At 44.7% G+C, this 16,736-nt stretch overlaps 1 protein-coding gene across 3 annotated transcripts in view; it reads right to left on the reverse strand.

The window, feature by feature from the left end:
• The window catches only part of PKNOX2 (PBX/knotted 1 homeobox 2), a 283,944-nt gene that overhangs the window by 94,201 nt on the left and 173,007 nt on the right, over positions 1 to 16,736 (reverse strand). For all 3 annotated transcript variants that reach the window (XM_033172676.1, XM_033172677.1, XM_033172678.1), the window contains one exon: positions 8,450 to 8,589. In XM_033172676.1, the coding sequence (XP_033028567.1) occupies positions 8,450 to 8,589 (140 nt within the window). The remainder of the gene's footprint in view (positions 1 to 8,449; positions 8,590 to 16,736) is intronic.

Here is a 16,736-nt window from a genome sequence, read left to right on the forward strand (position 1 = left end):
GGGCAGGGGAAGATGGAAGTCCCACAGGCGGAAAGCAATGGCCCAACATTTTGATGCCAAATTCTTGTAGATGCCCCACAGAAGCATGGCAATTCCATGCTAAACTCCTAGTGCAGAGCCACCTTTAGTTAATTCATCACCATCACAATCTGTACTAATTTCCCTAGATTCCCACTTTTCTTACATGGACATGTTGCCATTTACCAACATCCTCCAGCTTATTTGTGGGGCTGGTGGCACTGTGGTCTAAACCACTGAGCCTAGGGCTTGCCGATCGGAAGGTCGGCGGTTCGAATCTCCGTGACGGGGTGAGCTCCCGTTGCTTGGTCCCTGCTCCTGCCAACCTAGCAATTTGAAAGCATGTCAAAGTGCAAGTAGATAAATAGGTACCACAACGGTGGGAAGGTGAACGGCATTTCCATGCACTGCTCTGTTTCGCCACATGACCCGGAAAAACTGTCTGCAGACAAACCCCAGCTCCCTCTGCCAGTATAGCAAGATGAGCGCCGCAACCCCAGAGTCGTTTGTGACTGGACTTAACAGTCAGGGGTCATTTACCTTTAACCCAATCTGATTTCAATCAATTTTATAGTTCTTATTTAGGGGGGAAAGAACTGTTTGGATGTTCCAGGCATTCATTGCTTTTGGGCTGTGGAAGGTTTAGGACTGGCAATGATGTCTGGACACTTAAGTACGCATAACAACATGGGTAGCATTAAGCACGTAAAGTCCTGTGGCCTTGATTTGATCCGCCCCACCTGGATAGCGCAGAATTTCTCCTCCAGCTCTCAATTTGATGGCTTTTTGGTCAGTCCACATAATTATCCCAGCAGTAACATTTTTCATGCCCTTTTTAATCTGCCTCATTTTTCCCCGCCACCCCACAATAGTTAGAGAACATAATACCAAAAATCTGTCATCAAGCGTGATCAAGAAGTCCCAGAGTTAGCATATATTAGTGCATGTACATTACATTAAAAGTCTCTTAGATGCTCAGTGACTCATTGTTTATAAGGCCAGCAGGGACATATACAACAATTTACTCCAATCTGTTGCACACACACAGGAGTGCACACACATCTATTGGATTCAGGCCAATTTAGTTGCAAACAGATTCTACTGAAATTGATGGAATTTGGGGATTAGAGATGGCACAAGAAATCAAGCAGGAGTGTTTGAAAAGCCGAATACCTCCCTCAGCGTCTGCAAGAACTGGGGCGAGAGTCACAGCCCACCTGAGTTTTCCAATTTCCTCCTCCCTCCCAATACATTTTCCTTTGGTGTTGTTTCTTTTTAGATTCTTTGAGCGATATGTAAGCCCGTCGAAGCCTCTTTGTTTTATTTTATGGCTGAAGAGCAGGAGAAAAATTCTTCAAATAAATAAATAAATAAATAAATAAATATGTAAGGTGCAAATTCAAAAATAATTACTATAATGCAGAAAGAAACACCCCCCCTTCACCCACTATTATTTCTCTATTTGAATTTGATATATTTAAATAATGATAAAAAGAATGTGTATTGAATCACATAATTTTGAATTGTTACTGGTACAAACTATTACTTGCCTGCGTGTCCACCAGCCTAAATAACACCAGATGTTATTGTACATCATAATGCAATTGAAATAACTCTGGCATTCATTCTCTCTCATAACTTAGTCTACAAGTAAAAAATGATATTATTTTGTAAGTCTATGAAAATGAATTTATATATATATTTAATTTTTTAAAAAAAATCTATTAAAAAAAACAAATTTAAATAGAAAGAAAGAAATACAATGCATTTCACCGCAGAGGGCAAGACTGCACTATACAAGTGAAGCGCTATCATGCCATTTAAAACAATCATAGCCTCCCACCAAAAATTCCAGGAGGCTGTAACCACTGAGGGGGGGGGGGTTAACAAAATACCGGGTAGCACTCACCGTGGGGCCTGCCACATGTCCGAGCCACGCTTCCATCCTGGGAGACACACAGTGGCTTGGGCACATGCAGGCTTCGCGCTGCCCAAACGGTCCACCGGCTGCCCCCCCCCCGGCTGTAGGGCGGCTGCAGACTCTGGAGGCCTCGCGGTGTGCCCGGCCCCCATTGGTGGCTCGCCCCACCCCAGGTGCCCAAGTGGCTTCCTCTGCCGCTGCTTCTAGACCCCTCCTGCTCTCACGTCTAATGGTTGTTCATATTTAAACTGGTCTTTTTCAGACAACTGTCCTGTGATGCCCCTTCGAAGCCAGGGCTGTGCTCTGAAAAGTTCACCACATAGCCATTTTCTTTCTTTCTTAGTGGTCTACCAAGAGATCACTAACCTGTGCTCCCTCCTTCGTGGCAAGATGGCAATGGGAAGTACAGTGGTGCCCCGCTAGACGAACGCCTCGCTAGACGAAAAACTCACTAGACGAACGACATTCGTCTAGCGGAAGCTGCCCTGCAAGACGAAAAAGTCTATGGGGCTGCCTCGCAAGACATTTTTTTTCCCGTCTAGCGAAAACCGCTATTTGCATTGGTGCTTCGCTAGACGAAAATACTCACAGAACGAATTATTTTCGTCTAGCGAGGCACCACTGTACTAGCCTCGTAGCAAATTAATAATATTCCTTTTTTAATAATAATAATAAAAATCACCCAAGTAGGCTGGTAGGGTGCGGGGGGCAGGGGTGCGGGATGAGTTTACCTTTCTGTGCAGTCAGCATGGAAACCAGGCAGACGAATGGGAAAAGAATGGGGAGATCTATGCCAGGAGCCCTCTGTTGCCTGCACAGAATTCACGGTCACCAGTGCCTACTAAGGAAATGGTTAAGTCTAAGGCTGTTTAAAAATCAAGTAAAGGAGAAGTGCAGAGAACAAAGTCAGGTGGACTTTATTTTTTCAGGGAGTTGTTGCCTCTGATAATGAAAGATTTAGCATTGTGGGGGTACGGTATTTTTTCGTGTATAAGACAATATTATTTTCTTAGAAGCTCAACAACTCTGGGCAATCTCCCCCCAAGAAAAGCTCAACAACTTTGGGCAACCCCCCCCCCCATTTTTTGTTACAGTCCGAAAAAATAGGGGTTGTTTTATACATGGGGGTGTATTATGCACGAAAAAATACAGTATGTTGGGGTGATGAACTGGCCTGATTAAACACTGAATCCAATGAATTTTGTTGACTGAGGAGTTGCTTGACAGGCCCCAATTCATTTTCAATTATTTTGTCCCACACTTCCTGTGCTAAATGTTTGTGCAAGCTTTAAAATAATGGGATAGTTATTCCAGAAAACATTGTGCCGGTTTCAGAATAAAGGGAGGCAGCGCTTGGACCCCTACCGTATCTTCGAAGCATCAACGAAGAACTTCTAAGCGAGGTTTTGAGGTTTGTTGCAACCTCCACGAAGGAGAGTTTTCCGGCAGAATCTTTTTCAGCAGCGAACAACCTCAAAGCCAAAGGCTCCCAACAGAAACATTTTATTCTATTGTCTCCAAGAAAAAAAGCTGTTTTTACTAGATATTAAAGGAAAATAAAATAGAAAATGATCCCCACGCAACTGAGTGAGTTGTAAATTTCAGCACTAACCATAAATCTATCAGAAAGTGCATTTCTCTGGATGTCTACGGAAAGCGAAGAGTGCACTCTGGCAGAAGAAAGCTTCCGGATATAAATGGGGGTTCCGCTAAATGTTGCAATGACTGCACATGAGTTATTACTTTCAGGCAGCATCACTTCCACAACAGCCAAAAAACAAACAAGCAGAACACTTCTGTCCATTACGGTGAAATAGATTAAACCGCTGTAGACAAAAAATGTGTTATCCTCAACCAGCTCTTTAGAGTCCGAGCTGACTTACATCACCACTAAGCACATAATAGGCACAAACCACTTAAGAGCCGTCACCCGCTCCTGTGGCATAGTGGTTGCCCCGCAAAGGATTTTTTGCGGGCTGCCATACACACTCAAACAACCATGCCACATGTACCCTTCCCATCATCACAGCTAGGACTGCTGGCACCACAAATATGGCCAGTGAAATAGAAAGGGCCTCATTAAAAGATGCAATAGCCCCAACCGGTAAGTCAATAGGGATACAGGGTAGAGCAGGCATAGGCAAACTCGGCCCTCCAGATGTTTTGGGACTATAATTCCCATCATCCCTGACCACTGGTCCTGTTAGCTAGGGGTGATGGGAGTTGCAGTCCCAAAACTTCTGGAGGGCCAAGTTTGCTAGTGCCTGGAATAGAATCACTAAAGGCTTTCTGTTCAGGTGTTGTGCTTTGGGAGATCCAATCCCTCCCAGGGTGGCAGCCAAGGATCAGAAAAACAATGAAAGTTCTTACCAAGTAATTTTATTCACTATTCACAGAGAGAGACGAAAGAATACAGTCTTCCCTAGATAATGGCGTTGCTCCAAGTAAAGTCCCACCCCCTGCATCTCTCCTATTCTATGTCACTCCTGCGTCGGCTAATCTGAGCTTTCTGTCCTCCTACTCTCAATGCTCGCCTGGTCCTGGGAGAGGAGGGGTCAGGAATATTTTCCAAAGACGCTGAGTCTGTCAGCTGTCTCTCCCCTGGTGTTTCTCCTTCCTGCTGTTCCTCTTCCAATATTTCCCAGCTTCTCCCCTCTGCAGCCTCTGAACTATGCCCTTCTGCAAACCACTGTTCTGAATCTATACTGTCCTCCTGTTCTCGGGAAGGTTCAGGAGAAGGGGGGCGGCCCCCACAATTCCTCCTCAGTCCAGCCCCTGACATCAGGTTGAAACTTTGCTTGCCTCATGATAGCCTTTCTTGGATCTCAGCTTATTCTTGCTGCTCCTGGATCCTATAGTGGTGACTTCCTTGCTCAGCTCCGACCAGCGCATTGTTTCTGCTGTGAGGTATGCCAGCTCAACGAAGGAGTTCAGCTAAATGAGAACCAGGAAGTAGGAAATGAGAATTTGGCTGTCGGATTTAAGTCTCTCTGAAGCTGCACATAACTGGGTTCCCTCCTGCCTTGGCTGCATCTCCTGGTATGGTGGTGTATCTCTTCCTATCCGTAGCTGCTTCTATGGAGTACATCGCTGAGTGTACACAAATTAGACACATACACCAGTAATGGCCTTAAGTAATCCAGAGCATTTTCCAGGCCAAGGCACCAGTTATTAAACTGCCTTTACTTTGCATTTGGGAGTTGCATGGGCCCTCCTTGACGCATTTCCATAGCAACTAATGTATTTCAGATGGGAAAAGTGGCAGAAGATGGAAGAGATCAAAGGCCAACTCAGTAAGTGGCATGAACAAAACAGGAGATGGGCATAATAAAGTGTGCCACAACTGAGTTTTGCTGTTGCCTCTTGTAGGCATGGACATACTATGCCCTGATATGTGTGTGTGTGTATGTGTGAGTGTAAGGAAAAAGAGATAGAAATATTCCTGATATATCACTGATACACACCCATATTTCTCATACGTTAAGATTATTTTGCAATTAGCATCACTCATTACAGTGGTGCCCCGCTAGACGAATGCCTTGCTAGACGAAAAACTCGCTAGACGAAGGCATTCGCCTAGCGGAAGGCAGCCCCGCAAGACGAAAAAGTCTATGGGGCTGCCTCTTCGTCTTTTTTTTTCGTCTAGCGAAAGCGCGGCTTGCATTGCCGCTTCGCTAGACGAAAATCCCGCTAGACGAAAATTTTCGCAGGACGAATTATTTCCGTCTAGCGGGGCACCACTGTATCATTATTGTTACTTTAACTATTAAAATACTGAATTTTTCTGTTTAATAACAACAAAACCCATCCTTTACTCCTCTCCATTGTTCCTACCCACCCACCCACCCAGCCACAGTCAATGTCCCACTGACCAACACAGAACAATCATTCAGGCAACAACAATTTTAGGAAAAATCTAAAATCTGTAGGAACAAAAAATTAGGAGCAACGGCACCAGCCCTGCTCATGGGCTTGCAGTCTAGTAGACACAGGGCAACTGGAAAGGGGGATGGAAGGAGAAGATTAAAATAAGCACACACAGGTACCGCTTCTTATACAGGGGCTCTCCAAAACTGTGTTGTACTTTGGCCAGGTAGCAAACAAGACACTCCTGCAAGTTCCATTCAGAACCAGGCACGTCGTTCTGAAGTTTTGGATTGGTGGAAAGTGATTATCTTTCCTAACACATCAATCACCACAAACACTAACTTACTGCTATCACAGTCTCCTCTTACTGCTCTCTTCTAGCTTAGGCTGCGGGGGGGGGGGCGGGTTGGCGCATCAGCATGCAGGTGCGAGACGAGAAATTAAGTGCCACATATATTTTTCTTTTTTTATCTGTCCTCTCCAAGAGGAGAGCATAAAAGATACAGCTTAAGCCTTAATTTGAATTGAATAGGGCCTTGTTAAATTTATTGACATGAAATGAAAAATCCCCAATGCGGTTTTGAACTGTCATGCTACCCAGAGGCAAGAAATTTTAATTAAAAAAAACAAAAAAACAAAAAGAAACCCCTCTAGGCACTCAGTGTGATGTACAAGGCTTCGATTCAAACACACTTCTTCTTGCCCTGCCACCCTAACCCACCCGCCACTGTTCTATCCTGCATGAAAGTCTCTGCTTTCCCTTTTCTCGAGCTCCTTTCTTCACATATAAAACGCAAAACTGCTAATATGCAGTGTGAAATCAAAAATTACAAAAGGATTCAAAATCGCAGGCTGCCTCACTTGCGCAGCTCCTTTGCAGGGGGATTTTTCGCATAACGCTGGCACCACAAGTCCCCTTCAGGAGTGTTGACATACTCAAGCACCGCACCGGCAATTGGCTGCCCAGTGGTAATCGGCAGTGGGTGCAGAAAGCAAAGAGCGATTCCCCGAAATGAGTTATCACTGGTGGTGTTCAAGCAAATGAGTATTATATGCATGCAATCAATTACCACTGCTATTATGTCATCTCTGGTGAAGGCTCTTCTCTAAGATGTTATTTTTATGCTATACAGTGGTACCTAGGGTTACATACGCTTCAGGTTACATGCTCCGCTAACCCAGAAATAACTCTTCAGGTTAATAACTTTGCTTCAGGATAAGAACAGAAATTGTGCTCTGGCAGCGCAGTGGCAGCTAAAGTGGTGCTTCAGGTTAAAAACAGTTTCAAGTTAAGAACGGACCTCCAGAATGAATTAAGTTCTTAACCCAAGGTACCACTTTACGTTTTAATATTGTTTTAAGAGTGCTTTTAGATATCGACAAGTGGGACCGACCAGCAACAAAACGTGCTCCTCTTCCAGGTTCCAGTCAGCCATGACTTCTTCCAGGATACTACAAGATGGAAAGGGTTTCAGCAGGGCAACTAATCCTCCTTCTCCCTTCTCCAGTTTTATTTCCAACTGACACCCAACTTCCTTTTCACCTGGTGGCCATGGAGCATACCTGTTTCTCATTTGTCTGCTTTGTGGGGGTGATGAGTGCTGGCTCCCTTTTCCATGTTCCTACTGAATGCAATGGAGCTTACTCCCAGGGATGCGGGTGGTGCTGTGGTCTAAACCACTGAGCCTCTTGGGCTTGCCGATCAGAAAGTCGGCGGTTCGAGTCCCCATGATGGGGTGAGCTCCCGTTGCTCTGTCTCAGCTCCTGCCAACCTAGCAGTTTGAAAGCACATCAGTGCAAGCAGATAAATAGGTACAGCTGCGACGGGAAGGTAAACAGAGTTACCGTGCGCTCTGGCACTCGTCACAATCCTCTGTTGCGCCAGAAGCGGTTTCGTCATGCTGGCCACATGACCCAGAAAGCTGTCTGTGGACAAACACTGGCTTCCTCGGCCTGAAAGCGAGATGAGCGCCGCAACCCCATAATAATAATAATAATAATAATAATAATAATAATAATAATAATAATAATTTATTTGTACCCCGCCCATCTGGCTGGGTTTCCCCAGCCACTCTGGGCGTCTTCCAACAGAATGTTAAAATACAATAGCCGCCTTTGACTGGATTTAACCATCCAGGGGCCCTTTACCTTTACCTACCCCCAGGAAATTTTTAGATTTCTTTAAATCAGGAGTCAACCTTACTTTTGAGTGCTCTGAATATGTCCGACCCCTAAAACAGAAGTGCAACACTAGGTCTGTGTTCAGCATTTTGATTCAGAATCAAAATGCATCTGCATTGCCAAAGAAGAAACAGATCACGCAGACAGGGCCCCTAAGCCTTTTCCCCCTCCATCGTTCAAAACATTCATTGCCACATCACCATTCTGTTGCCTGTAATTTAACTCCAGCTCCAACAAAGAAAGCAAATCTCTTTTAAGTCCCCAGCTTGAGGCTCACCTAGTTTAACATGCACTGGAACCTGTCTTTTTCAGTCTATTGACAAAGACGGCTAAGAAGCAGCCTCTGTGCAGCATCTCGCTGACAAGTTAGCCCCAGGCCAGATTCCAGTAATATCTCAGCATGCCGCTACAGGGATGGGAAGCGACATTAAAGAGCAGCCTGGCAGCAGAATCCCTCTGTACCTGTAGACAGCCCGCTTGTCAGCCTCCAGTTGTGCCTGAGGGTCGATGGGAGTGCTGGGGATAGGAGTGTTGGCGGCTGCTGAAGGTGTGTTGATGTGTACTGGCTGGGCTTTGGCCGGCTGTTGCGCTGTGGCAGTCATCTGTTAAGAAGAGGACAGGAAAGCAAGAGGTTTAAAGGCAAAAGAAATCTAATTACGCACACGCGGTTGCTTTTGGGAGGAGAAGCGGGGAACTCCACTAGCATTTCTACGGGTCGCTGGAAAGTAGGGATGTTGAAAAGTTCTGTAGGAAATGGATGCACGAGTGGAAATTGCCACCATTCTCATGTTTGCCCGAGGTCAGGAATGGAAATCATACAAGTGAATGCAACTGATATTTGCTAATCATTAGGGGTTTTTTTAAGTTCACGAGCATTGCATAAATAACCACATTGTTTTCTGCACTGCTTTTGACCTTTTCCTCCTGTCGAAATGCATTCAGTTACATAACTATGTCAGTTTGGGCCATAGTAGCAAGACAGACAATGTACATTTTAGCAGAAGCCGAACTGTAGCAGAACGGAAACAGCGCTGGTTGCAAGAATACAGGTTGGAACAGAAACTGATGCCTTCTTACATCCTTGCTTGCAAGCATATCAGAGCATGAAAGAGCAACTTTTTCTGTATTCTATTCCATATGGAAATTTGAGTGCCACCAGCCTGTCTTCTATATGTAGCTGTTGAACTGTGTTTATGCCAAAATGATGTTTGCGTTTGTGAAGTTCCAAGAATCTTTTGCAGTTCATTGATTTGTTCTTGAAGCATTTTTAATCTTCTCTTTAGTCATGGATGCGTGTTTGTATAAAAAGGTTTTTATTAAACACTGGAAACTCAAGCCAATGAAGACACAGGAGATATGTGAACAGAACGTTCTATTTTAAAAACAAATGAAAGAGGGCCTTAGAAACAGATCAGGTTTGTGACACTGAGAAAGGGGATATTTAACCCCGCACATGCCATTTCCCCAATATAACATGCTTCCCCAGAAACTGCTATTTGACCCATGGGGGTAAATATATATAGATAATAGATGGGATCAGATGGCCTAACCTGTTGCAACTCTTATTCTCTACACAATTTTTATTCGTGTTTTCACCCTGGTCTATCTCCAACAAATTCATTGCAGTATATAAACTTCTTCCCCGCTCCTTTATCTTCAGAACAACCTTACGAGGCAGGCAAGGCTGACCCAAGAACACCCTGTGAATTTCATGGCTGAGTAAGAATTTGAATTGAACACGCTACCCATCCTTACCTAACCTGTGTCCTCCTGATGTCGGACTACAAATCCCATCAGCCCAGCTAACACAGCCCATGGTCAGGGATGATGGGAGTTGTAGTCCGACATTTGGAGGGCACCAGGTTAGGGAAGGTGACTCTAACCACTACACTGGTCAGCAGAATATGAACTCCTCTGCCTCTTTTTAGCCCTTAAGTCAGATCTTTTAATAGTAGCATTTATCTTTTGCTCTTCTCTCCACCCACCAAAGTAGAATCAAAGGTGGTATCTGTTTCATGTCCTTAATTTTCGTCAAACCATACTTGGAATTCTCCAGCGGAACTTATTGTACAACCAGCACAGAAGTGGTTTGGCTGATGGATACTAGGCTGGGCGCTCTCTTTTCGCGTGTGGCTTTTGCTAAACTATTATTGCTCCTTGGAATAAATGAAATTATCCCCATGCCTAATGGAGTCCACTGTTAATGTGCTATAGTGCCAAGTTTAAAAGAGAAATAAAGAGCAAGGCCCCTGTGCAAATACCTCGAGTAGGTAATGTATCTGTATAAGGTTTCCTGGCAGTGAAAAGGGATTCCATGCCTCAGAAGTAGATTATGAGGTCTAAATGCCCTTCAGGTATTTTGCAGCAAACAGACAGAGGTCAGGCTGGTTTCAAGCTATACTATAAACGTACTAAGCCTGCCTTGGAAGGGGAGACAGGAATGTGGGCAAACATTTCCAACCTATTCTGCTCAAGAAAGTCAATGCAAAGAGACTCTGTTGGAAGAGACCAAAAGGTCACAGCTAAGAGGAGCAGGATCACGAGCCCACCGAGTTGCTTACTTTACCCTCTTCAGGCTGCAGTTCTATTACAGCAGGGTGGGGAACTTCTGGCTCTCTAGGTTTTATTGAACTAAACTCTAATCAGTCTCAAGCAGTATGTACAATGGTTGGGGGTTACGGGAGTCGCTGGCTGGCAACATCTGGAGGGCCAAAAGTCCCCCACCTGTGCGATAACACCCTGCAAAGTGATCCCCATAAGTCTTGCCTAGCATGCAAATACTACCAACCACAAGTGCTAGGTACCTGCTATGTTTTGGTGTGAAAATTCATTTTTTCAAGATGAGCATAGGAAATACTCTGCTGGGTGGATCAGATCAAAGCCTGAGCTGGTCCAGAATTTTTTTAATAGTGGTCAGCCAGATGTCTCTTGGAAGCCCAGAATCAGAGAATTAAATCCCTCTCTTTTTGTTGCCAGCACACTATCTATGAACATGGAGGTTCAATACGGCCAACGTGAAGAGGACAGAATCTTGTACATACCTACTTGGGAGCAAGCCCCACTGATCACAAGAGGGATTGCTTCCAGGCAGACAGGCCAGACTAAGAAATCACAGAAAATAAAGCATATAGTCTCACATCGTCCTGAAACTGGTCACTCCCAAACATAATAAAAGTGGACCATTTCTAAATCAGTTTATGAGAGCCCCCCTCTCTAGGTTGTGCGAAATGCATTATTTCTGACATAATGGTTGGGGGAAGCTATGCAATGGTGACCTATTTCAATGGGTTTATACTCTGCTCCTTCCTCCCAAAGGGAGCACAGGGTGGCCGACAAATATATAATTAATGCAGGGGTGCCAACTTGAATATGGGGCAGAGGGGAGGTAAGTCCCGCCCCCATAATTGATCACATAACACAGCGCACACACACTATTTGAATGGCAATGTCCATCAACTTGGGGGGGGCGCAACCCCCTCAAATATTTTATTATGGGGCCCAAAAGGGACCTCAGTCCCTAGGAGCTGGCTCCTATGAATTACAGTAACGACAACAAGAAAACCCACCAGAAACATATAAAACAAGCCGAACCGAACACCAGCAAGGGCAACAGAAAAAAAAAAATGAACACCCCAAAGGCCTGGTGGGATAAAAAGGTTTTCACATCACACCTAAAAGTAGCCAGATTGGAGGACAACTGAACAGAAAGCAGACAGTGGTTTCATAATCTAGAGGCCGCTACCAAGCATGCCCTGTAACATGTCACCAAAGCAATGCAAGAAGAGCCCTGGCAACAGCTGTAGTAGCACTAAGAGAAAACATCTGCGTTGATCTCTGAAGTAGCAGATTGTCACTGCAGTATGGAGAAAAGGAGTTGAAAACTTCAGAGTAAAATAAAACAAAGGGTGTGTGTGTGTGTGTGTGTGTGTGTGTGTGTAAAATAGCAATGGCAACAAGCTGAGAAAGAAGGGCACAAAGGGAGCGCTCAGACTAAAACTCCGAAAAAATTCATGGTGCAAATGCCTTGTCGCCTCCATTGTTGCTGGCCTGAACAAGGCTAATGAATCACTATGGGCTTCCAAAGGGCTTTTGGAAATTCTAAACAGGATTTAAAGCAATTGTATTGCCTCCATTGCTACAGGCTGAATGCATTTCACAGCCAAGTGACCAGAGGTCTGTGTAATGCAAGAGATTTTGGAGCTTTTAAAGAGATGAGAGGAATGTAAAGTGAACGTTAATGCATTTTAACACAGTACCATTGTTGCCCGTTGCAGCTCTGACATGAAGCCATCCAGCCTGCCTTCCCCAGGTCACTTTCTTTGGACTTAATTAAACCAGAAGGTTGATGCTAATGATTGATCAAAGCACCAGCTTGCTGACTATGACGAACTCCTGTTGGGGAACGTTCCAAGGCTTCGCTGGCTCACAGAGGCAAATATGAGAAGGTAAAGTAAAGGAAGCGTTTGTGGCAAAAGAAGAAACTACAGTACCAGTGTGTTCTGTTTATAACTTATGCATTTCTTTACTACATTTATAGTCATATACACATTTATTTATATTGCTACTTTTCTTGATACCTACTGCACTCTTTCCTTGTGGGACCACTGTTAAAAAACAGTTAGGAAACTACAACTGGTCCAGAATCTATTTTAATTATTTCTAAAAGATACGTCTTGTCTTTCATTGACCAGTTAGCATTCCCATATTAGCTTAAAGGGTAAAGGGACCCCTGACCATTAGGTCCAGTCACGGACGACTCTGGGGTTGTGGCGCTCATCTTGCTTTACTGGCCGAGGGAGCCGGCGTACAGCTTCCGGGTCATGTGGCCAGCATGACTAAGCCGCTTCTGGCAAACCAGAGCAGCGCATGGAAAAGCCGTTTACCTTCCCGCCAGAGAGGTACCTGTTTATCTACTTGCACTTTGATGTGCTTTTGAACTGCTAGGTTGGCAGGAGCAGGGACTGAGCAACGGGAGCTCACCCCGTCGTGGGGATTCGAACCGCCGACCTTCTGATCAGCAAGCCCTAGGCTCAGTGGTTTAGACCACAGTGCCACCCGCGTCCCTTCGTATTAGCTTTCCAACTACAAATATTACAAACGGAACAGAACAGGGTAAAAACTTACAGTGGCTTAGATTAAGAAACCCGAGTCTTCACCTGACATGAAAATGACCAGAGACATGATGTTCTGGTCCCCCATTTGTTTTCATTTCCATGATAACATGAGAAATGAGCAACAGTTGGAGGAGCATCAACAAAACATCAAAACGTATGCCTCAAATATTTAATCAGGATAAGTTACAGGTGGGTAGCCGTGTTGGTCTGCCACAGTCGAAACAAAATAGAAAATTCTTTCCAGTAGCACCTTAGAGACCAACTGAGTTTGTTCTTGGTATGAGCTTTCGTGTGCATGCACACTTCTTCAGAAACACTGAAACAGATACACTGAAACACTGTTTCAGTGTAAGAAGTGTGCATGCACACGAAAGCTCATACCAAGAACAAACTCAGTTGGTCTCTAAGGTGCTACTGGAAAGAATTTTCTATTTTGTTTAATCAGGATAAGATTTGTATCACCCTGTCCTGCAGACATACCAGACTAGCATGAAAACACCTAAGTCAATTTGGGTTATACTGCTTACTGCAGTACACAGATGATTCCACCCTTCTCAGTTTTACAACTGTACCAGATTTATGTGGTCTTTACGAAATACCAAGACACAAAACCAGATAATAGAGACAGCAAAACCGTCTTCTTGTTTATCTGACTGACAACAATCAAGTGCAGTTTCAACGCGTGTACTCTGATCACCAGGGTTCATCCGCAACATGCTTGGAAAAGATATTGCATCTTTAATGTATGCGCTCACTTTTCAGGACTTTATTCCCTAAACTTCAAGGACAAAATAGCAGGGAAAGAACTTCCATTAGAAATGCTTTAATTTATTATAAAGCAACACATGAAGTGCAGGATTTTTATGCAGATTCCCAATTTTCAAAAGACAGATTCTCCTGTGTATTTGGAGAGATTATGCTCAATCTTACTGGCCCCTAGCAGAACCAGAAGATTATTAAAGCAGTTGCTCTGTCCTCAAAGGATGTTTTTTCCCCATTGCTTCCTCTTTATTTTCATAAAATCCGGCCCTTTTATGACAGTCAGTTCTGCTGCCTTTGAAAAGCCCCACGAAGCAGCCTTTTATTTGGTGGGGGCAGGGGGAGAGGATATTTATGCTAAGCTACTGGAATAGGAAGTCTACTTTTGCCTTCTGTCCAGGCTTTTCTGTAAAAATGATGCTTTCACACAAGGAACCGTTTCAGCAAAATCACAAACAGGTATGTTTCAGGAGAACCTAAATACCTTCCCAGGTGGGATGACAGCCCACAATAACATCGGACATAAGACCTGTTTGGTGGGTTAAAAGCCAGGGACAGAGTTTCTGCAACTCCCCAGCTGAGAGGTGGTTTGGGGCCCTTGGAGATCTGAAGATTTGCGTCTCAGACATAGCTGTCAACTTTCCCCCTTTTTAAAGGGAAATTCCCTTATTCCAAATCGGATTCCTCGCAAGAAAAGGGAAAAGTTGACAGCTATGGTCTCAGATCCAAACTATGGCATCTGCAACAGGGTGATGCTTCGGATGTACAAAATGTTTTTTAAAAACTTGCAGTTTGTTTGACATGTTGTAAACCACTTGGGGCACAATTTTGTGGGAAAGTGGCACACGAATAAACAGGCTATGATGATAATAATATGTTACAGAAGTGCGAAATCCATAGGCCCATGGTACATTAGGAACCTCAATGGTCATTTAGTCCAACCTGAACCCAGAGGCAAGTTCATCTATTCCTAAACACTCATAGGAATGTCTCTCTTACAGGCCAGATAACAGAATTAGATGAAAGCAGGAATATCTTTCAAACTAGGGCTATGCAAGGTCCCCCTGATTTGGTTTGGCACCTGGTCCAGGATTTGTGATTAGGTCCCAGTTTGGGTTGGATCGCTCTAGGGTGGTGGTGGGGGGCAATGCAGAAGAGACCTAACTCCTATTACATCAGGATAAAAGGCTGCAGTGGCCCTTGGGAGTTTAAGGATGGCTCCAGACCACCAGTTTACTGAGCAATCATCCTGCTTTGCTTGTACAAAGCTTACATAGAGGTTAGACTGCCCAGTCTTTGTTGAGCATTTCTTCTACTTAGCTTGCAGGTTGGTTTGTATATACAACAGTGGACATTCAGAGGTGGATTTATGGCAGTGCGACCAGTTCTGCTGCACTGGGAGCCGGCACTAGGGGGGCACTGCAGGGTGTTGGAACTATGACGCAGTGAGCTGAGCAGAATGGAAGACGAGGGGCCAGGGGGTATTGTGGGCGGATTTTGGCCCCGCACAGGATGCCACTGAAATTTGAAAGCCTGAAATCCTCATTTGCTCATGCAACATTTACACATCTTCCTGCTCATAGTTCATTACTCCTGCATTTTTCAGTGTGTTTCTCAGTCAATATCTAAACTCTGAAAAAACAGTTTAAAAGGTTGGGGTGGACCAGGGTGACAGAGCGATTTAATCCACTTTTAACTGTGCAAACCTAAATTTCTGGTATGCACTGCCACAAATTTCTGCCTCCATTTCTGGTATGCACTGGTATCCCAGCCACAAAACACTGATCGGAGGCAACCGTAGCTTCCCAAGGAAACTACAGGGAGGGAATGCAGGGAGAGAGATCAAGGTGCTTGGCCAGGAGGGTATTTTGGGGGATCAGGGTGGCTGGGAGAGATGAAAAAAATAATCACCTGGCATCTGAACTGTTTCTGTGTTTGGGGGTGGTGGTCATTCCTGATGGATTCGGGCTGGGGCGTCCGTGTTCCATTTCATTTTTAGCAGCCTTCTACTATTGCCCTTCTTTGCACAAGTAAAAGAATTCAAACAGACTTTGGTGGGGAAGTGTGACAGTATGATGAAGCTCTTCTAGTGTCAGAATCCGCGCGCCCCCCTCCCTCCGAAACTCCCAGTAGGAATGAACAGTTAACTACATTTCCCCGCTGCCTCTTCCGTCTCCAGTTTCAGCTGCCTAAGCAGGAAAGAAGTCACACTCAAGGAACAGCTAATGGGAAATGGAGCTGTGTTTTATAAAACACCACGTCTATTCAACTTAGTTCGTTGGAGTGGGGGGGTGGGGGTGGGGAGAAGTGAAAGAAGGAACCAAGAGGAGCAGCGAAGCGAACAAACGATGACACAGAAGTTCCAAGAGCCATAAAAACCCCACCAAGGTATCATTTGTGCAAAGTGACCTTTCTCACCAAAGGGACACATTTAAGAGATGAGGATAAAGAGGCCCGTGTGACTTTGAAGGAGGCTCATAACGCAAAGATTTCACTCCAGCCCAGAAATCCTCTACGAGGTGCCAAAGTGGTCTTCGCAATGCAGGGAGCTGCACCTTGCCACATATCTCAGAAAGCCAGAGGCAAATAAAATCGGCTCTCGCACTCACACTCTCTGTATGCGCCCAGAATAACTGCATTCCTCTTTCCACTCCTGCACCTACCTACCCAGGGTCACAGCCACTTCCTCTCATATTTTGTCAGTGCTTGGAAGGAACTAGTTTGGTTTAGTGACATTTGGAAATATGTGAACTACACCTGAAAGTAGGTCTCATGACTGCCGGGTGAACAAAATGTGAATTAAGTTCATTTTGGGGTATTCTAGAAGGTGAACTAGAAATCATTCAAAGTTCTACCTCAAGATGAACTTAATTCAC

This window comes from Lacerta agilis, chromosome 15 (genome assembly GCF_009819535.1).
Source record: "Lacerta agilis isolate rLacAgi1 chromosome 15, rLacAgi1.pri, whole genome shotgun sequence".
NCBI lineage: Eukaryota > Metazoa > Chordata > Lepidosauria > Squamata > Lacertidae > Lacerta > Lacerta agilis.